At 38.8% G+C, this 23,329-nt stretch overlaps 1 protein-coding gene across 2 annotated transcripts in view; it reads left to right on the top strand.

The window, feature by feature from the left end:
* The first annotated feature begins 6,764 nt into the window (after window positions 1-6,764).
* MMRN1 (multimerin 1) overlaps window positions 6,765-23,329 on the top strand; it is a 52,648-nt gene continuing 36,083 nt past the window's right edge. Inside the window, exons 1-2 of one of the 2 annotated variants that reach the window (XM_080589526.1) lie at window positions 6,765-7,469; window positions 20,907-21,026. In XM_080589526.1, coding sequence (XP_080445652.1) covers window positions 6,916-7,469; window positions 20,907-21,026 — 674 coding nt within the window. In that variant the 5' untranslated portion in view covers window positions 6,765-6,915. The remainder of the gene's footprint in view (window positions 7,470-20,906; window positions 21,027-23,329) is intronic. The other variant, XM_080589525.1, reaches the window with a different exon arrangement.

The raw sequence follows: 23,329 nt of genomic DNA, 5'->3' as shown, positions 1-23,329 counted from the left end.
TTTTTGCCAAAGGGAAGAGAAACACATGCTGAATGCAACTTGCAAAACAGAGATAATTCATGTCCTGGAGGAATTAGCACCATTTGATGACCTGCCATTGTAAGAAAGGGGTTCAGTTACTTCTAGTTTTCAGGTGAACGTCATTCTTCCAGGCACCTGCAGCTCTAATGTTCATGAGGTTCCTAATGATCTTTCTTTGTGGTGCTATCCTCCACTGTGAGAAAGCAGCCCACTGTAGATTTAAATGGATGGTACCAACAGAGGAATTTCTTATTCCTCTTTTTTGTTTTATTTTTTTGTCACAGCCCTGGTTTCCACAGAATATTATTGATCAATATACTAGGAAATGAACTAGCATGAGAGCTTCTTGGTGCTTGTCTCTAGCAGCACGGTTTGTTTTTCACAGAGTGTTGCTAACGAAGCTTTCTCACTAGCAGATATGCGTGGGAATGTCACACCACCAGACAGATTAAAAGTGCATCCAGGAAATTTCTGTCCTTCAGAAATGATTACTTATTCCACAGCTTGCCACACTCTCCTGAATTAAATGCAAGTAAGGCAAAGCCTTGACACTGGGGGTTAGCCAAGCTTTTCTTAGTGTTGGTTCTGAAAGCTATAAAAGTAACTGTTGTTTTCCTTTGTCTTCACTGATTTCTAGGCCCATGCAAATGGTTTGATCTCCAGAATGTTGCAGGCATTTCCTAAGCTAAACTGACTTTTATCTGAATCTGGTGGAGGCTGCTAAAAGCGGCCATGGTGCTCACCAAAGATCACTGTCTCCATCATACTTGGGAAGTAATACAGGGAAGGAAATGGCCAAGATTAGAGCTCTGCAGCAAGTTATTTTATTTTGTTCTAGGAAATCCTAGTGCTTGTTTGCTTTATTTGCATATTAAAACCAATTTTGGAAAGAAAACTCTAGAAGCCAGACCACACCAATTCCTACTTGCTTGATGTCACCTTTGCCTTAAGGGTAGGCTGAAGTTAGAGAGGGCAAAGCAGAGAGCAATCAGCTGCCACAGTTCCCACATAAAGATATTTTCAATATGAAAATATATATATTTATGCCTAAAAATGTGCCATTTTGGGCTAAAAACTTGCTCACAGTCAAAGAAGAAGAATGTATTGGAACCACTTTCAAATCACAGCTGTGACAGGATATTATAGGAAAGGTTTGCTGAGATACTATAGGCTATTGTTTAGTTTGATGAAGGATGATGCTAAAGACGGAATATGACTCTTTGCCTTAGCACCTAGATTGTAGCTGAGTCACCAAAACCACTAAGAACTCATGCAGTAACCATGCAAACTGCACATACTGACCTTTAATTTGAAAATCCCTGTGCTGTTATCTCCTTTCTACATAAGGTAATGATTTTTCCTGTTACTAATATTCTAAGCAAAGATTCAAAGGAGTTGTTTTTGAGAGGGATATAATGGTGTTTTGTAGTCAAAATAAACCTAAAGAAATCTTATTTATTCATTGAATCTTATTTTAGATTTACAATGTGAACATACAATGTTGATTTTTTCTGGAGAAATGTTCTAGACAATGCTTATATCAGTTATACAGGAGCACCTCTCCTACCAAGATAGGCTGAGAGAGCTGGGGATGTTCAGCCTGGAGAAGAGAAGGCTCTGGGGACATCACATGGTGGCCTTTCAATACATAAAGGGGTCTTATAAAAAAGATGGAGAAGAATCTTTACTCAGGTAGATAATGATAGGACAAGGGAGAATGGTTTTAAACTAAAAGAGGGAAGATTGAGATTAGAGGTTAGAAGGAAATTTTTCACTCCGACGGTGGTGAGGCACTGGAACAGGTTGCCCAGAGAGGTCTTGGATGTCCCATTCCTGGAGGTGTTCAAGACCATGTTAGATGAGGCCCTGAGCAACCTGATCTAGTGGGTGGTGTCCCTGCCTATGGCAGGGGAGTTGGAACTGGATGATCTCTGAGGTCCCTTCCAGCCCAGGCCATTCTATGATTTCTGTGATACTATATGTAGCCACTTAGAGCATGATGGCATCTCTTATACCACATCCTATCAATTCATGCTAACCAGCCATATACATTGGATACATGCTGTTAACTTTTAAAACAACGAATATGGGAATTCAGAACTGCTCAGAAGCCTAGTGCTTACTTTGGGAGCTGATAGGGAAAATACTATGAGAAGGAAAAGAGACTTCATTTTCTCTTCTTATATAGAGGAGGTTTAGAGCTTATATAAGTTGATGAGAACTTTTTCCACCATGGCAGAGTTACATAAGTTATTTCTTCTTCCTGATTCTATGTCTATTTTCATGATCTTAGTGCTGCCCTATCCTGTCTGTATACGAGAGAAGAAAGCAAAGTGGTTGTTCCACTGGACCAGGTACTGGAAGTAATGTGAAATACTATCTCAACACAAACATAATTTATCTGAGAGACAGGAAAGCTAAATTCTCCCAGCAGTAGCCATGCTAGTGGAATAAAATGCTACTAAATGGCAGGTTTCTCATATAGAAACTCTTATTTTTTACCCATTTTGCTTTTGACACTGCATGCTAAGCAGACATACAGCCCATGGGCTGAGCAGTGTTTTACAGATGCTTTAGCTGCCGGCATAGTCGGAGAAAATGATCTGGCTGTGAAGTCCTTGACCTCACTCATTCTTGGCTGGCCAGCCCCTACGGATTCTGGCAGTTTCAGACTACTCTAAGGCTAAGGACAGCCTTACTACTAGTAAAACTTCAAGAGTGAGGATGATAAAAACAGTGAGACAGACCACAGCAGTGTAGCAGAGGTGAGCTTACAGAAGCTGTTTAATAATCTGAAGAATCAACAGTAGCTCTGCCGAAGTGAATGTGCCGTCTAACCGCAGAACAGAGCAAACCTGATACTCCCTTCACTTTGCTTGGGGTGAGTTTAAAGTCCCCAGAGATGACTCAAATTATTCAACGAGATGAGCAAGGATTTGTCTAAAGTCACAGAACTGAGTGTGCACCATTAGCAGATGTTAAGTACAAAAGTGTTTCTAAAATCCCAGCTTTGCTCAGCTTACTCAGGCTTCTGTAAAGTGCTTGTCCCATCTGGAGAGCCACAGCTGAGACCCTGAAGACAAAGGCTGTTCTCTTTCTTCTAGAGAACCAAGAAGTGATAGCTCTTCTGTGAGGAGAAGGGTACTGCTCTTTAAAAGTAATGTAGACTGTTGATTTGAATGCCCACCCGGAGGTCAGCTACATCTTCAGACCGTATCTTCCACCTCCCAGCAAAGTGTTTTTTACCACCCTGTGTTCTCGTAGGAGAACAAGCGACTCCTCCATCCCTCCTGCTCAATGTGGCAATATATATTAAATTTAAGATTCATTGAATGGAAGAATATGTGTGCAACAGTAATGAATGTAGACTCCAGGAGGGGTCACTTAATAATCCATGGACTTGGAACCCAAGGTTCGGTTTCTGCTCCAATGCTAACATTTAAATTTTACAATAAAAATCCACGAGGCTAGCCCAATATTCAGGGATTTCAGTAACACTTTAATACAACTAGTGAAAAAACAGTAGCATCTGTGGATTTATGCGTAAGGGAGTAAGCAGTGTGTTGAGTGGGAGTTTTCAGGATAATTTTGAACCTTTTTCTACCTAAGTTTTACCAAATGCGTCTAAGCGCTTATCTTCCCCTATCTTCAGTTTGCACTGAGACAAGCAGCACTTGGATGTGAACTAATGCTGAAATACTATTTATGATGAACTTGGTATTTAGATCCAGCATGCAGCAATCTGAAAACTGATACCCAGTGTTTCTTACAGTCCAAGGTTATTCTGCTAAATAAAAACAACTTCAACTAATTTTAACTTGTGATCAACAGCCCAGACATTTATTAGTAAAATTATATTAATAATCAATGTTCATTTAAGAGTATTCAAAGAGGGGAAAAGCACTGTTGTAATGAAATTTTCCAGCCACCAAAAGCCAGATTCTTCTACATTGCTTTTCTCTGAACTGGTGGAAATCTGCAGTTGCTGCATTGACTGCAGAGGCATAATTAACACTTGCAGTGTGGTAATAGAAGGAAGAATACAAGCTTTTTTTTTTTGTTATTAGGCAAGTTGATTGTATAAATAAACACAGTATATACCAGCTGCAACTATTTTTTTTAAAGCCAGCTTGCATTTAATTTGCAAATATGGTCAAGAGTAATTTACCTCCCTTTTTATCTTGGGATTTCTAAAAATGTAGAATGACAGATGCTAATTCAGGTAATGGTATTAATTCAAAAATCTCATATGTAGAGCTCAGAAAGAGAAACACTCACATGAAATAGTTTATGTTAGCCTTTCAATGAGATTGCTCATTAGACTGTGGTCTACATACAAAAGGTTTTACAGGCTTTTATTATGAATGAGAAGAAGAGGGAAATAAAGTCTCTGAAAGGGAGCACAGCTGCATTTCTTCTTTAACATGTTATATCACAAAATGGCAGGGGTTTCACTTGCACAGTAGAATCCTACACATTAAAGAAACAATAAAACAGTAAAATAAAATGATATCAAATGGAAAACCCAAACATTTGGCACACCTAAAAGGCCAGACTATCAACTGGAAACTGAAAGCAAGACACTGTTAACCCAAACACCACAAAACATGAGCCGCTATTACAGAAATTTAATTGATTTCAATAAGAACTAGTTGAGTTTTGAATATATCGAGGCACAGAGATCCCACAACTTCTCTGGGTAATCTGATTCAGTATTTGTTTACTTTTCTGGTGTAAAAAAAAATAAAATATATATATATATTTTCACTCTTTACATTGAACATCCACCATCTCCCTCTGATCATTTATGTAAAGTTCCCAATATCATGCTTAGGCTGCAATTAATGCTGGTTTAGAATAGCATCTTGTATTACTCAGACTCTGTTGTGAAAATAACTTCTTGCCCTGTGAGGTATTGAAAAAACTTACAAGTAAAAGATGTAGGAAAAAAGATACCAAAAGAACCTTAATTTTAAGATCAACCTTGAAAGTTTTATGAAAGAGGTTACAGGAATTTCAAGTGTGCAATAAAGGGAAGGAATTCCCTTTTATTCATTGATTCAGGATATTCATTTGAGTCTTGCCTGTATGTGGGATTGAGCTAGCAGAATTAGAAATATGGATTTAGATGTCCGTAAATACGAGTCTGCATTTGAACTAGGGGTCTAAACTCCAGTTCGTAAGCTTCTAAGACCATTTGAAATGCTGTCAAATATCCTGCCCCTGAAGGACACATATCTCCCATAGATTATACACCATCTCTGCCAGGACCATGTAGATGTCTTTTCCATCCAAGACGATCTGAAATGACACCAGACACAGAATCACAGAATCACAGAATGGCTGAGGTTGGAAGGGACCTCTGAAGATCATCTAGCCCAACCCCTCTGCAGAGCAGGATCACCTAGAGCACATTGTGCAGGGTGGCATCCAAGCTTAAACTTGTGTGTAAGCAGCAAAACAATCAAGCCCTAATCAAGACAGTCAATAAGCCAATGAGTCTAAGGAGTTCTTTTGATCATCCTAAAACAGGAGCCTCCATTTAGTCAGGTAGTACTATAAGGTCCATCTTCATTAATGACCTGGATAATGGGACAGAGTGTGACCTCAGCAAGTCTGCAGATGATAAAAAACTGGGAAGAGTCCCTGATACACCAGAGGATCATGCTGCTATCCACAGGGAACTCAACAGGCTGGAGAAATGCGATGATAGGAACGTCCACAAGGGCATGTGAAGTTCCATAAGGGGAACAGCAAAGTCCAGCATCTGGGGAGGAACCAGTACATGCTGGGGCCGGCTGGCTGGAAAGCAGCTTTGCACAGAAGTACCTGGGAGTTCTGGTGAATGCCAAGTTGACCGTAAGCCAGCAGTGTGCCCTTGATGCAAAGTAAGCTAACGATATCTTGGGCTGTCTTAGGAGGAGAGTTACCAGCAGGTTGAATGAGGTGATCTTTCCCCTCTGTTCAGCACTTGTGAGGCCACACCAGGAGTGCTGGCACTAGTTCTAGGCTCCCCAGTACAAGAGAGCTACGAAGCTACTGGTGGGAGCCCAGTGAAGGTCCACAAAAATAATAGAGGGACTGAAACATCTCTCCTGTGAGGAAAAGCTGAGAGAGCTGGGACTCTTCAGGCAAGAGAAAAGATGGCTCAGGGGGGATCACATCAATATGTATAAATACCTTAGGGGAGATTGTCAGGTTGTTTTCAGTGGTGGGAGCAATGCTATAGGACCAGGATGTGGCATGTATAGCCAACGACCTACAGGTAAGTGATTACATACAAAAGCTTGTACTACAACGAGTACAGCATGATCCTATTTTTCAACACTTCCCAACGTTTGGCAGCAGTGTGCTTAATTATTCAAAGCAAAAGAGAGGACACAGCAAACTTTGAGCTTTATGTAGCACACCAATTTTTCCAAGTCTTTTTTCAATAACAAGGTCACAAGTACAAATCATTCAAAGTGCATGTGACAAGTCACTTCTGCTCTCTGCACATATACATGTGAAAGGAAAATTACCTACCAATTTCAGTTTTTATCCCTCAGGATAACATCACAGTACATATTTTTCCACATTTCTATTGTGCCATTAATCTTTATCCTGTGCCTTCTGCAAAAACTTCTTTTTTTCCTTCTACACAGGCTGCCAGGCTCCTGCTCTCTAAGGGGTCACAGGTTGCAGAGGAATCCACAGAAACAGGAAACCAGGCTTCCTCTGTCAGTTTTGAAACACCAAAACCTGCTTCCTTTCTACAAAAAATAAACCCCAGCAGGACGTTCTCTGAGTAGGCTCTTTGCTGTATGAGTAGCAGCTCAGGAGGAGACAAAAGCTACAGGGTTCTTGCTTGGGAAATAAATGTGAGACATCCTGTACCATTTACAAACTAGCAGAATGAAGGAGGTTATCTTCTTGCTGTTCCTTTTGCACTTCCAGAGTGGCAACCTTGGATTTAATACTCCAGAAAAGCTTTGGACCACAGAGGAGGGTGGTGAAAGCCCAACAACTTACTCGGACATGACCCCATCTCCAACTGCAGTGCATGGCTCTGTGAATGCAGTGACAACTGCAGGGTCACCCTATTCTGAGATACAAGTTGCCAAGGAGAGTGCATCACAGGCACCCACTTCTGCATCTTCAGGCAAGACTCTGGGAATGAAAGCAGTGAAGAAAACTTCCAATTCTACAATCTCCATCCCTGCAAGCCAGTCAAATGGACACAGTGATGGGGACTCTGACAAAGATGAGACGAGAAGCTCGTCTAGCAGCGAAATGACATCTCTACAGAGCAATGCAAGAAAGGCCCCTCTCCAGCAAGAGGTCACTCCAAGCCAGGATAGAGCAGCAGGGAACAGAGCTCTCAAGCAGTCATCCTACAACACTGATATCACCAACACCCAAAGGGATACCAACTCTAAAGCATCTGGCTTTCAAACTACCAGGGGAAAGTAAGGAAAACTAAACTTTTTTTTTTTTTTCTTCTTTTATGTACTGTATAGCAATGTTATTTGTTAATTTCCAGTGAAATAATTGGCAAATGTCCTAGTAATTTCAAGTAAAACTGTTTTCTGAGCTTTAGGAAGATCATGAAAAAACAAGGAAGGGACCAAACCTACAGTATTTACTCAGTCAAAACCATTGTGACAGAGTAAAGACTGAAATATTTATTTCCTCATGGTGCTTATCTCAAAACCAGCAGGAAAGTCATTAACACATATGGATAAGAAAGGACTACAATAGATGCCTCCCTGTTTTGTGCATACTAAACTTTTGTTGTTTTCTTTGTTGTGGGTAAAAGAAATTTTAAATGCAAGATTTCATTCTATTAAAAATGATTGTGTTTCTAAACTTCCCCACTAATCTGAAATTACAAACAATTAAAGATACAACAGTGTATGACAATTGCAACATTTTATTCTGTGATAAAAACTTATAGCAAATAGTGCTGCAGGTGAATTGGCATTCAGAATTGTATAGCTTAATACATAATAGCTATGCTTAATGGAGTATATCAACTTGTACTGGCTAGCTTTATAGCTCTAAACACTCAGTTATTTTCTCTGAGCTCCAATATCTTCAACTCAAATGGGGATGTTAATACTGACTTTGGAGTTATTGCAAGCTTCACTTAATTGCTGATATATATTCAGATACTGATGTAAATGGAAGACATAAAAGACTGGTGGTTTTCTGTCATATCTAAGGACAGAGGGCTTTCAGAATATAGATTCCTTCTTTTGATAGTAGTTGACAAATGCTAATATCCAAAATGTGGAGAAACTCTTTCTCTTAAATTCACAAAAAGGGAAAAAAGCACTCCTTAGAAACATTCCTATAATTATGTTGCAATGTGAGGCTGTGAGCTAATATTCCTCCAAGACAAAGAAAAGATTCCCATTGTCCTGAATGTCTTTTGGACCATGCATAAATGAAGTGATGCCAGAAAGATGCAAAGCAAAGGAGTTCTTCACCATAGCGCTGAAGAGATACCCAGTAAGAAGCAGTGCTTCCCAGGCTGCTTTCCTAGCGTACTCCTTTAGAAGTGAATGTCATCTGTTACAACACCTTATCACAGTTTTTGGCAGTATCTGAGATAACCTGGCTTACGTGGGCTCTCTTTATTTGTTAGAGCCTATACCTTCAACGCCATTTAAATAAGCCTTAGAATATACTAAGCTAGAGACTTTAACTTTCTCAGCTTCTCTCAAGAATAATATTCCAGTGAAATTAATCTTCAGAAAAACTCTGTGAATTGGCAAGTATTGTTTCTACCCTTTACATAAGATATAAAAGCAGAAAGTGAAAAATCAGTCTCTGGTGCAGAAGATCTCACATTTTACTTATCACAATGGGATGTGGTTGCATCTGCAGAGAGAAAAAAAAGCAATTTTGTGTGGGCTACCACTTTATTTCATGAGTGGTTGAGGAGCAACCTGCTGTGCAACATGCATAAAGGTCCTATTTTGTTTGAGTGCATTAAGCAAGTTAGACACAAAGCAAGGTTTACATATGATGTTACAGGGTTGAGTGATAGTGTGAAACCCCAGCATAAAACTGAATGTTAAATCCCCACTCTCTTTTTTAACCTGTTCTAGGAGTTGTTTGATCCTTCTAACGTTAAGATTCTTGCCTTACAAGTCTAGTCCTCCTACTGCATACAAGTGCTTTTGCAGCCAGATAGGGTGATTTGAGCTTATCTTGCAGTTTTGTCACTGACCTAGACTGTGACTTGAGTCACTTCACTGTTCTTTCTCCCTTTCCCTCTGAATTAGACCTGGATAAATAAGAAAGTCTGTTGCAATTCGACTTTTTTCAGTAAAGTCATGAAAAAAATGTCTGGTGTGCTCAATGTTACCAATCACTGCTGTGAAGCATCTGGAAAACTACTGCTGAGAAACTATGCATAGGAAAACAACTATTTATATTTATTATGTGCAGGTGTTATTGACTACACATTACATTAATTTCTAGCACGTTTCCTTTTTTTTTTTTTTCCTTTTGCATCTTTATTGCAAATAAACTGAAAGAGATGCAGTAAAACTTCCAATAAATACATGCAGCTTCCTTTGAGGTTTACTTATCTAATTCCTGAGTGCATCTTGAATGAGTCAGTAGCAGATTTCACAATTGTAAAGCATACTACCTCAGAGGATATTTGGAAGCACAATTTGCTTTTTGGTTTTATTTTGAATTGAAGCAACTGTGTAGTGATAGTCCCTATTCCAGTCTGAATTTTGAGGTGACTTTGTAGAAACTGCATGATTGCCTTTATGGCAACCCATTGTGCTAACATATGTGCAGAAATGCTGATGTTAAAAGATTCCATATAGAAGGAACAAAACAAAGAGGTCAGGGAGAGACAAGAGTAAGAAAAATAAAGGAAAGCCATTTTATAAAAATATATTTATAATTAAAAAAAAAAAAAGAAACTAATATACTTTATTGGAGAGTCTCCAGGGCTGTCAGGTTACCCAAAAGATATAGTATGGGCTCATTGTACAAGATTAATTACCAAAATACCCTCTTTCTGAAGGAGGTTGTGTACTCTATTGGCTTAATTATAAACAGAATTCCCTCAGTTGTCTCTGCCCTAAATTATCTGAGGATAAGACTATGTACATATATCATGCACATGCTAGAACTAGACTTAAAAATAAAAGTTCTTCTGGTTCATTCTATTTTGGCAAAATTCCCATGAAAATGTCAAAATAGTATGATTTGGAAATATTATATGGATTTTCAAAGTCTGCACCTGAACAATATTTCTGACAACTGACAAACAAATGCAGGCAGGGCAGACCCAGATATGGCAACTAGCATCAACCCAGAGGCTAAATCACAAAGTGCTGCTGTGGTGATGCTGCAAGGCAGACATCAAGCCAGGAAGGCAAGTCAGTGAGTCCGGATCAGGCCTGGTGATGGTGACTTATTATTGCAGAATTTACAGAGGAAACAAATAAACAAAAAAGTATCTCAGAGGAATCTAAATATGCTAGCTCCTAAAAACTTCCCTATTCCAATTGTTTACTACTTGGGCACCCCTCTAGGATGAGTAATGCTGGAAAACTAAAGCTGTGCTTCAGCAGCAGAGTTGTTTTTTTTTTTTTTTTTTTTTTTTTGCCAGAGTTGAGTGAAATTAAATGTGAGTACCAATTTGGTGTCAAAGAAGAGAATTGATGATACATTGTTTTCAACTGACTTCATGTGAGATACATCTTTTTCAGCCTGCAGAAAGGACTTTATTGAAGTATTTCACTGTATGAAACAGACGAAGTAACTGTGGGACTCTGGAGTGAGTTTGAGGCTGAGTCTTGGGACGAGCACAGTCTCCTTCCATTCTGAAGCCAATTTTATTAATTATTATTCAAGGCAGCTCCTGAATACGAGACATTCATTCAGGCTGTAAATTAACCATACTACCTCCACACTGTTTGATGGCTCTGTATTACTCATTTCTCTTAGTATGTGTATATTTCACATTTTCCAATTATCATGAATACACTGAGGGTCTTCACTGACTTCCCCTGCCATTACTATGGGTAGTGGTGAGGTGACAGTATTTTATTACTAAGCACAGAAGGATTTAATAAAGTCAGCACCAGGGACAGATTTACTTAGCTGTCACATGTGATAGGAGTGCTGAAATATTTCATTCTCAAGACCAGAGCTCTGGATTTCTCCCCAGAAATTGCTTTTGCTTTTACTGGCTTGGTAGAATTTCTAGTGTACTGGTGAATTGAAATGAATGGTTAAGTTCAGCAGATATTTCAAATACAGAAGAAACATAGAAACTGATTTAACTGTCTGGCTAATGTAAGGTCCACCGTCTCTTTTGATCATGTCATTTTTTAATGGAGCAGAGAGAACAATTCTTAAATGGATTTCTTAGGATTTTGCATCACTGTGCATTTACAATAAATAGAACTCTCGTATGACTTAAGTTTCTGCCTCACTAGGTGTATTCACTAGGACCTGGAAGAAAGAACCCCTTACACTACTACTTAGGCTGCCTTGGTGGCTAAATGTCAGAAAATGTTTGACAGTGCTTTGCCCTCACAATGTTGTACTCCAGTCATGCAGAAGACATTTACAATGATACCTTCTTCTCCAGCAGCATCTTGAACGTACTTCTTAAGTATGGCTATGAGTCCACAATCTAATTTCCCTTCATATGCTGAACACAGCATTACTCCCATTGCACTCCTGGAAAAATAGTAATAGTAATAGTAATAGTAATAGTAATAGTAATAGTAATAGTAATAGTAATAGTAATAATAGTAATAAATGAAATCAGTAATCCAGGCACTGGTATTCAGTACAGAGGAGCAAAATACATAATTATGCTATTCCATAATGATGCATGAGGCATGGCACCAAGAAAATGTAACTCCAAAGAGAATTTTAACACGAGTATTTAGAGATCGGTGATTAACAGGTGACTGAGGGTGCTGGTGTGAAGTAGCCAAGTGCCTTACCACATCATGCAGATCACACACTACTGCAAGCTGTACAGCAACACTGGTATAGGGCAACAGGTGCAGAGGGTTCATGCAATTCACAGACATTTTCTTTATATCAGTTTATATCAAATATCCCATGCGCTGAGGAAATCTTTCCCACTGCTGATGTCCCATGCACAGAAAGAATTAAAGAGTTTGTTTAAATGTGAAACTTTGCAATGCTCACATTTCAAGTAGTTCCAGCACCTGAAAGGAATCATCGAGGGAGACCCAGCTTGTACTGCCTCCCAGAGTGACCCTATAGGATATTTTGTCTTTCAGGAAGAGAAGAAATGGTAAATATATGCCCATGCAATTCTGGACTATATGTGACAAAATTGTCATTTCTAAAGACTAGACAAAAATTCTGAAGTAACAAAATCCATAGTTTTGTTTTTCCCAGACAGTCTTTCAGCAATGATGGCTTTGCAGAACCATGACAGACTTCTCAGTAGCACAGGAAATATAGAGCTGGAAAAGAAAAAACACATCTCCACCCACACTGCTTTTGAGATACTCACGTGGTACTTATAAGACAGGGAGAGTCCCAGCCCTTTAGTCTCTTTCCCCTTAGCTTCCTCAGAGTTTGGTTACTTAGTTTTTCTATGATCAGAATTAGATAAAGCACTACTATGCATATGACTTCTGAAATACTTTAATGAAGTTAATAAAGGTTTCCATTAATCTCTTTACACTAACTACTGCATCAATGCTCATGCTTATCCTTGCTGTTGCTCTTTGCTTCATCTGCCATGGAAACAGTGAGGAATAAGAAGAGAATGCTTTCCATCCCTATTTATATCTCTCCATCTCATTGAATAGATCAGAATTACTTTAACAAGCTGGACAGGGTGTTAGGATTTAGCTCCCAGTCACTGCAAACTTTATTTATTTATTTTTTTAAAAAAACATAATTTCATCTAAGGTATACCAGAAACATCTGCTCAAATTTCCACACAAAATTTGCATTATCACAAACCCAAATATTATTAAGATTTTAGGAAACTGCCACTCTAATTCCTGGAGTAGATGTGGCAAGGAAAAGAACAGTGGCAAGGTGTCCCTGTATGTTTTCCAAAGGCATTATTTGTGTTGCTACTTAGAGAATGTAAGTGATTCAGAAGATAATTTTCGTGTCAAATCTCAAAACATCTATGCTCTATTATACTCCTAGTAAGTAATACCATAGGTCATGAGGAAAAACACAGGAAAAAAATCACCTTAAACTTCATGGACTTGTGCTCGGATTCTTTTTGTTCAAGAGCTCCGCATAAATTAGTGAGTAAAGACACAGTTCTGCGTGAGAAAGTGGCAAATCAGGTACAAAGCAACTAGTGAGGCAATTTAACCATTTAATGAAGGTAAATAAGAAAAGAAAAGCTGCCCAAACACTCTAAACAGATTAAAGAAGAACAACATTTGTCCTGGGAACTGGGATGGGATCTTCTATTTTAACATTTTCATTTTGTGTCACTTTGTCAGCATTTCTCAGAGTGAAGTCATTACTGACTTACTGCAATCTCCTTTTCTGTAGATTAGTAAAGGACTAACAAAACAGAAAAAAACAGTACCACTGAAGGTCATCTGAGAAGCAGTGTCAGTAAATTAGACCAGAATTAGCTTAATGAATTCTGCAGTCTGGGCCAGGTAAATGATGGAAAATAAATCCAGAGGGGGGAAGAAAAAAAAAAAAGAAAAAAAATAAAGAAAAAAAAGGAATTAAGATACTTAAACAAACAAACAAAAACAAAATAAAATTATTTGACTGGATTTTCAAATGTGTTTTACTAGATGATTCTTAATCTAGACTAATGGATATCTTCTTAAAATTTTAAATTCCATCTTTAGAAAAGTTTGATTATTTTGAGGGGCTTCAAACAGTGAAATAAGTTCTAAAAGACCTAATATGGTATGCAGCAAGACATCTTTTTAATGCTAAAACTGATGGGTAAAATTCTAGCTAAGTGGAAATTGTGAATTAATTTTTTGCAGCACAAGACAAAAACCGCAATTGGTCACAACAGTAAATAAAATTTGAGTAAGACAAAGAGGCTATTCACAGTCCAAGGTTTCAGCACAGTACATACAAAAAAAGGAAATGAATGATGACAGTAGAATTTGTATTTTGTAACAGGCAGGACAAAATGTCAAGACCCCAAATCCTGCAAAAAACATGGAATAAATGGTACAACACCCCAGCTGATACTTCAGTGTCAACAAGTCAACTGTTTCTCAGGGCCAAAAACCATATTCTATAAAATATTTTACCATCACTTACTATACTGTATTGTCTATCAAATATGCACTTTTCAGAGGCCATCCAGGCTTGTCATTCCAATCAGGACATAAAACAGATTTCCCAACTTGATTTTTGTTTATGCTCAGTTCCTAGTGAGTAATGAATTTTCATTTCAGCTGAGATTAGTAAACTCATACATTTCAAAACTAAGGAAGCTGAGCAGAAAACAGAGAAAATTAACCAATTTTGACTCAGGTTTATAACTTCTGTTGGAAGTAGAGCTTGTATTTCAGAAAGACATCTGACATTCATTTAAAGATACAGAATTTGCTATAGAATCAGAATCACAGAATGGCTTGGGTTGGAAAGGATCATCTAATTCCAACCCCTGCAGTGGGCAGGGAGACCTCCCACTAGATCAGGTTGCTCAGGGCCTCATCCAACCTGGCCTTGAACACTTGTTGGGGCATCCACTGCTTATCTGGGCAACCAGTTCCAGTGCCTCACCACCCTCACAGTAAATAATTTTTTCCTAATACCTAGTCTATATCTATCCTCTTTCATTTTAAAACCATTACTCCTTGTCCTGTCTGTACACTCCATGGTGGAGTCTCTCCCCATCTTTCCTGTAAGCCCCTTGTATGGACTGGAAGTCCACTATAAGGTCTCCCACAGCCTTCTCTTCTCTAAGCTAAACAAGCCCAACTGTCTCAGCCTCTCTTCATAGGTAGGAGAGATACTCCAGCCCTCTGAACATCTTTGTGGCCCTCCTCTGGACTCGCTCCAACAGGTCCATGTCTCACTTATGCTGTGAGCCCTAGGCTCACAGCATAAGCCCTAGGCTGAATCACCTCCTTCAACTTGTTAGCTGCACTTCTTTTGATGTAGCCAAAAGGGTATGATTGGCTAGTATCTGAAAGGTGAGAGGTCTCCTTTGTCACCTAATAGAGTTCGAAAGAAGTTGCTGAAGCCAAAATCTGGTCTCCCATGCAATAGCAACAAACCAAACAAACACAAAGCCTGCAAGGGTACTTTCTATCCTTTTAATCCAAGTGTTTACATTTTGTCAATTAACATTATCTCTCCTCACCAAAACTTGGCAGGATAGTTAAAGGAAGCTGAAAATATATGACAGCAATGTACTTTTATACAACCTAAATCCAGGGCCTCTGTGTAACACTATTTCATAGTGGTAAATGTCCTATCTTAAGAGAAACTAGAAAAAGACTGGCTTCTTCCACACAATGTCAGTACGTGTTCTTCCATATGAATGTTTGTACAGTACTATATTCAGAAGAACAACCATACCACCTAAACTATATTTGTATATAAGCAAAGAGCATAGGTTCACAGAATCATAGGATCAGTCAGGATGGAAAGGACCTTGGGAGGTCTCTAGTCCAACCTCCTGCTCACACTTGGGTGAGGTATGAGATCAGACCAGGTTACTCAGACCCTGATCGAGTCAGGTCTTCTGTTCCAAGGCTCACCCGTTCAAGGTTGGTGACTGCACAACCTTTAGGCCCTGCTCCAATGCCTGGTTGTCCTTGTGGGGAGCAAGCTTCTTATACTCAATCTGACCGTCTCTTGTTTGAATTTGTGCAAGTTGCCTCTCGTTCTCCTGCCACACATTCCTCTAGGTCCAACCTCTCAATAAGGTCCCTGAGGTCCTTGGGGTGGAGTTGGGGCAGAGCTGCTGTTGGGTGCCCCTGAAGGCCTTCCTTCCTCCAACTGAACATGCCACAGTTCCTCAGCCTTTCCTTCCAAGGCACCGCCTCCAGATGTTCATAGCATCTTTCTACATTCTCCTTGCCTAGGTGTAAAGGAAGACAGTAAATGAAAACAGGTGTAGAATTGGGATTTGTATTTCATTAACTGTTCTATGAAATACCCGTCAGCTGCATATAATCTGAACGAGGCATGGCCACCAAGACATGCTCTGGCTTTAACAATGTCTACAGCTCTGCATCCTGCTGTCTTCATTCAGCAACATAATAATCTCATTTTCATGATTCAGTGACGTTCAGCTGTGCTGATTCAATAGCATTTCTATTAAAAGTCAGGTAATCTAATTTATTTATGGATAAAAATAACTCATTTTCAGATATAATATGAAAGGTACAGAATGAAATCTCTACCCTTCGTGTCCCAACTACCACTGGTGTTCCTTCTATATGGCTTTAGGACCATTTACAAGGATTGTTTGAAAGTATGATCTGTGCTTAGAACCAAAGGGAAGAAACTGTGTACAGCTACACTTGATGATCTCTAGCCAGCAGTTTGTTGTTTTTCGATTACCTAAAGAACAGCTTAAACCATCAGTGTGTGGTGGAAGGGGTCACTGAAGTCTCATAGCTTCCATTCACCCTGTCACCTTCAGGAAATTATCATTTTTCGATGATAGTGTAAGTTGTACTTCCCCTTTTACCAACATCAAGCCTGCTGCTGTGGAAATATTTCCACTGACTGCAAATGTATTAACAACAATCCCTTTATAGACTGGATAACTCTACCAGCAAGCTAGCATATCCTCATCATCTAATTTCTCAAAACCAGAGAATTTATTTTCAACTAAAAAGTGAATGAAGAGCACATCCTCAGGGACAAAAAAAGAGAAAGGGATAAAAGTCATAGCACTCTCATTCTTCAGGATTTGGAAGCGAACATAAATTTATTTCCTTCTTTGGCCACTTTCCTGTCAGCAGGCTCTCTGCTCTCCCTCGTCAGCCTCGGGGGCTCGCACGGAGGCGTTAACGGTCACAACTTCCCCGCCTCTGCGGGCAACGGCCGCCACCTGCCGGCCCCGCCCGGCAGCGCTGCCCGCCTCACCTCGCCTCGCCTCGCCTCGCCTCACGCAGCTCCTCCTGGCGGGAGCGGGCCGCTCGGGCAGGGCTCCCGTGCTGCTGTCGAAGCGGAGTATAGGCTTTGCTAATTAAACATTTAAATTTGAGAGGGTTTTAAGAGCGCTGGCAATACGCCAGCGAAGCAGTAATGAGTTTAGGGGCCCTTGTTTGCAGTCAGGCGTGACTACCAGTCCCCTGATTCAGGGCCCAGAAGTACATGTAAGAGAACATGGCTATACGGTTGCTTCAGACCAGCTGGGGTATTTTTCTTCATATACCATCAAGTCAAGCTTTGGAAATCTGTGTAGTAAATTAAGAAACAGTATTTGCCAGTTATGAAAACTTAAACAAAAATAAGTAAATTAACTAGTGAGACATTACTTATAATTTGTCTCTTAGCTGTGCACCAAAGGGCAGACCTCCACAGGCTCCACAGTTTTATTACACAGACAAGGAAGTTGCTCTTTGCTGAGAATCAAGTCCCATTAAGTTGCAAAATGTTGTCCAGTATTTCAGGCTGTATAGCTTCATAACAGGAGACTGATGTAAATCACCAAGGATGAGTCAGCTAAACACAGGGAAATACTCCAGTAATTTGTCCTGTATTTCAGAAATTCCTTTTTTTTTTTTTTTTTTTTCCCAGCTGACAGAAAGATATGTACTAACACATACTCATGTAGACTGGACATGGGTCTTCTTGACGTGGAGGAACCACAGTGTGGGCAGCCCCTCCTTACGATTGCTCTGAAAAATCTTCTATTTCACAGTTATCTCCAACCTACATCCTATTTTCTGACCAGTTGTGGAAAGGAAGGAATGCCTCACAGGAATGTTTTCTCTGTTGAAAAAGAAATAGGACTGGTGTAAGCAAAAGAGAAGAGAACTTGACCAATAGGGTATTAATACAAGATCCAAATGAGCCTTACAGGACATGCAAGATCCCTAAAGGCAAAGAGAGGCTTATAGGCACCATCTAGGTCACATTAGCACTGTCAGTTGTAGGTATTTTACTCCAGCCATATGTGCAGGCTCCAGAGGTTGTAAGCTACACAGACCTTGAATTTGCAATGTCCATAAAATCCCCAAGATTCAGGCCAGCTGGAGTTGTAGAGCTTGCATGCTTATTGCTTGCACAAGAAAAAAATGTTGCTCTTCATATTATGCCCAACTTCTCAGATAGGGTCAAACAGCACTTGATGTAGATTTGGTGTAGCAATATTTATATTTGAGCTGGAAATACTGCTGCAAATATCACAAACAAAGAGGCTATTTCAAAAGTCTGAGGACTGAAAGGTATTCTTTGACACCTTGCTATGAGCGAGTTTTGCTGGTCAGCATATGACAGAAAAGGATGAAATCTGTCAGATTGTCTTTATGCCAGTCAAGACTTGCACTAAGTTCTCCAGGCTGGATTTCTGTTGTACACCGTGAAGATGTTGCTTTGGCTTTAAGTACAGTTTTCCTGATTGAAATCAGACCAAACACAAAACAAACAAAAGGCTCCTGCAGCTTTCAATAAAATCTACATGTCAGAAGCTTGTGTTGATGATCTGAAATATATTATTCCATGGAGGGTAAAGAAGATTTTCAGGTTTAAGTTCCTGTTATGCAAAAGGGTTGTTTTCTATTCTGCCTTTGCATTAACACAGCTTGTCATAGTTCTTCCGCCATGCTTCCTCTTCTATTTTCAAATCTACATTTTTTCAGACAGTTTAACTTCAAAATTATATTTGCGTTCTTAACATCTCTTAATGAGCTTATTTCATTGGTAGCATAAACCTAATTATAAGTCACACCAGGGGCTCTGTGGATATTTCCTGCAATTTAGCCTGATCAAAGATTGCTGGGTCATGTGAGAACAGCTACACACATTGTACTCACAGAGCTTAAGAATGAGTTAAATATTTTAAACAGAAACAATCTGTTCAAGTTGAGTTAAATTTTTGGTGGAAATCAGAGACTGAGTTTAGGCTATTTTTAAAAACAAACAGCAATCCTTAACTGTTAAGTTTGAAATGTATTGTACTGGTCTTTCCTTGAGGGCATCTTCAAATGGGCATGTTCCAGTAGCTGTTACCTTGAAGTTGGCTGCTTTCAATAGTAATGATAATTGTTGGATTTACATTATGAATTTTAAAAAGTAGATTTTGTTTTAAACTGACCTCTCTGTATTCCAGGACTTTCATATATTTTGCAGCTGCTTTTTATGCCTGTTTTTATTGTTTTATCTTTTCATTGACCACATTTACTTTGATGTGAAATGGAATCCAGTTACTAAAACCTGTACCTCCACATACACTGTATAAAAGACCAACACTGACAACATTGCTGTATTTCCTCTTATTAGTCCAGCTCTGGTGAGCTGTCAGGTCTGCATGTGAGGGTAAAGCGCAGGTGAGGGAGCCAGGAGCTCAAGTCCTAACCATAACACTGGCTCACTGTATGTTGAGATGATCCTCTTCTGCCCAGATTTTAAAACCTGACTCCTATTTTTGAGTCTTGATTTGCAGACGTGGTAAGACACCTTTCTGCTGTTTACTCTTAGTCCCTCACTTTCTAGACAGATAACTTGCTACAGTAAAAGAGGTGTGGTACTGAACTGAGGTGTATTTATCACTTCAGATGTCTTCTGATCAGACTTTATATGCTATCAGTTAATTGCTGAAAGTTAATGAGAAACATAGATGTTTATATTTTGTATATTGAATTTAAATCATAAGCAAATCGTAAGCAAATCACCACCTTTAGTCAGAGGTCCCCCTGAATAGAACACTGGCAGTCTGGACCAACATCACTTTATCCATCTGTTAAGAATTGTTTACTATGACATTCATGTGTTGATAGATTTCTGTGTTGTTTGCTTGTTTGTTTTTTTTAATTTAAATCTCAGTGCTGCAATTCAGAGAAAATTATGTTTTTTAATCTCAGGTATGAATATGCAGAACCCTTATTACAGCTATGAAATGGAGGAGGTTTCATACCTGTACAGAATCATAGAACATCCTGAGTGAACTACAAGGATCATCATATCCAACCCGTTTGTGGTCAACACAGAACCACCCAAAAATCAAACCATATATCTGAGAGTGTTCTCCAAATGCTTCCTGAAGTCTGGCAGAGAAATTACTGATATTACCTGAAATTACTTTTAAAAGAAAGTGGCCTTACACTTTTCAGCTCCCATAATTCTGTACTGCAGTTAGCAGTTTGGTTGTTTCATATGTTATTTCCCTCTAGGAAAGGGTGTGGAAAAAAAGGCACAAGCAAAGGCAGAGCTATGGCACAATATAGTTGTGTGTGTCTTTGACCTCAAAGTGCACTCAAAAACACAGTATAATTGTACTGACAATATTTCCAGGGAAAGGGAGGAAGAGTTGAAATATCTATCCACAAAATGGAACCTATAGGTGATTAGGAACCTTGTTAAACAATCCTTTGACTACTGGAGAGACAGTTTCTATGGTTGGAAATGTAGGTGTGTTATAAGATCTGTTATTATTGCAGTCCAGAAAGGCTTATTTGCCTTGGTGTTCCAAAAAGATTTACAAAGAAAAAATCTGTTATACCATATAAATAGATGTAGAGGTGTAAAAATGATTGCTTTCTTTGCTAATGAGTAGCTGAAGCACAAAAACTAAGTAATTTGCCTAAGACTACACAGTCTGAGGGAAAACAAATTTTATTTTCATAACTTAATCCTATCCCTAAACTATGAGTTTGACTTCCCCTTTAAGTATCATATCTCATCATATTGTGTGAAATGTTATTTGTACTTTAATTATATTTACATTTTCTCTCCTACAGAAACTGGTGCGCTTATGTCCATACCAGACTGTTACCTACAGTGGTAGTGGACAACCTGGAAACCTTCTCATCAGGCAGAGCGAAGCCTTGCACTTGGCTTATTGGATCCTGTGCTCAGAGGTTTGTAGACAACGGAAGAAAGAGTACTTGAGATTGAGAGTGACACATATGCCTAATGAATACAACCACAATTTCAGAAATTTAAAAACAAAACAAAACAACACAACAACAGCAATAAAGAAACACCCACGCACTCACAAAACGCACACCAAAAAAATAAATTAAAAAAACAAACAAAGAAACAAACAAAACCAACCAACCAACCAAACGAAAAACCAAAAAAAAAACACCAAACACAGGCAGGAGCAGATAGTGTGTTCTGAGTTTTCATCTTAACGTGTTGCTAGTGAGGAAGTAAACATAGCAAGTAAACAACATAGCAAGTAAAAAAGCTCACGACTGGAAGTATCCTTGAGCTCTGCCACATGGGCTTGGTACACCCTCACTCTGGAATCCTCTGATCTGTTCAAAGCCTTCAAGTAAGCCCACTGCCTTCTTCTCTCTTCTGAAGTACTACAAGAGAAGGTACGAGGCTTTAAAGCATGTGTGGGAAAGAAAATCTTTTCTGTGCAGTTTTTTAGGCTTGTGCATTGTTGGAGCAAAAGACTTTCTCTGAATGGCATAAATATTTTTGTTACTATCTTTGCTGGGTGCTTATTTGTGGCACAGCTTTGTTGCTCAGGCAGTGAACCTAGAAAAGTAACTGGCCTGGATGCAATGTGTAAATAACTGCTAAACATATTCAGATTGTCCTTTGTGATTTGAATGCCTCATTGGATTCTCACGCATTAGCTTTCAATAGTAAATGAAGTTTGATTTTAGTGCATGAGACTGGAAAATGGCATCCTGAAATAGCACCAGCAAAAGTGAGGTTGTAATATATTTTTTCCCTTGAAAAACTTCAGAAGCTTCTTACAAACCATCATGTTCTGAGAATTGCCCTCTAGGTGGTATGATTGAACATGCTTAAAGCTTTGAGGTGAAACCTGGAAGAGAAGTGTCCTTAGGATTTGTGAACTCTGAAATATAATGAATTGCATCACAAAACTGTGGGACAAGCCCTGTGGTTGCAATGTTGCCAGCTTTTTTCTAATTCAATCTGGAAGATTCACAATAACTCTGATTATTATTATTATTATTATTTTAAGGAAAATGAGCTCATTGGGCTGTTCCTGTAAATGTCTCTGCTATATACACTTCTGGGTCTTGTCTACATGGAAAGTTATTTTTGTAGTATCTATTCCCGATTAACTTCTTTTAGGGACATTTGTTTTTAAGGTTGCTTTCAGGAATCAGTTATGCTAATGCAGAATAAAGCAGTCATACCATAAAATAAGAGCATCCATACGGTGAAAGAATTGAGAAGAAATCCCTTGATTTCAGTTCACCTTAATCTTTATTTAGTTCTTGCAGCTGAAAAGCCTTTTCTAAGAGGCAAAGGTGTTTGGGGACACATGCAAAGCTCCTGACAGTTGATACAAGTTTTAATATACAATATTGCATTCCTTGTGAAAGGTTGACAAGATTAACTACTGTATAAAACAAGATGGCATGTTTTTTTAATTCAATGGGAAGGCATTTTTTGGTCTGACAGTCTTCAAATATGCCCCCTTTCCGGCATGATTTAGACAGGGATTGTATGTCCAAGAGTTCTGTAGACATTATATTTTTGTATTTTCTGAGATTTGAAGTATTCTTCATGGTAGCGTTTAGCAACTAGCAGAACTGTTTGATACTCTTTTTACTCAAACTTTGTATTTAAAATAGACAAGTGGAGTTGCTGTAGTTTGTTTCTTTTTGTTGCAGTATGCTCATTCTAAATTAACTTCTCTGAACTTCAGAAAGCTAAAAGAAGTGATGGTGTAGCCAGGACTTACAGAATGTGATGGAACACAGAAACAAAATTGCTGCCGACTCTGCAGTTACCTACAGTAAAAACAGAGGCATCACAACTGCATAGCTATACCCTCCTTTCATCAACTTACAGAGTGGAAATTTTCATATTTTATCAGAATAATGTGTCTATAAACCTACAAAAAATAATCAGAATGGAAGGCTTCTGGTATGTACTTAATATGAACTGGCATGGCATAGATTCATCATAAGTGCTTTTTGTCACTGATTTCAAAGTAAACAGGATTTCACAATTTTATTTTTGACCCACTCTGTCCAGTGTAGTATGTATTAATTATAATAACATAACAGTTATTAATATTTGACTCCTGAATAAGATATTCAGGGAAGAAACCTGACAGCCCCAATTAGACATCAGTTTCCTTTAAAACCTATGCAGATGATCTGAAGGGTGCAATTCTAACACTGATTGCTGTTGAAGCACCAAATCCTAGTTAGGATTCACTTTC

This window comes from Anser brachyrhynchus (assembly GCF_964034855.1).
Source record: "Anser brachyrhynchus genome assembly, chromosome: 4".
NCBI lineage: Eukaryota > Metazoa > Chordata > Aves > Anseriformes > Anatidae > Anser > Anser brachyrhynchus.
The sequence above is the reverse complement of the archived record's forward strand: the minus strand, read 5'-3'. Positions and strand labels throughout refer to the sequence as shown.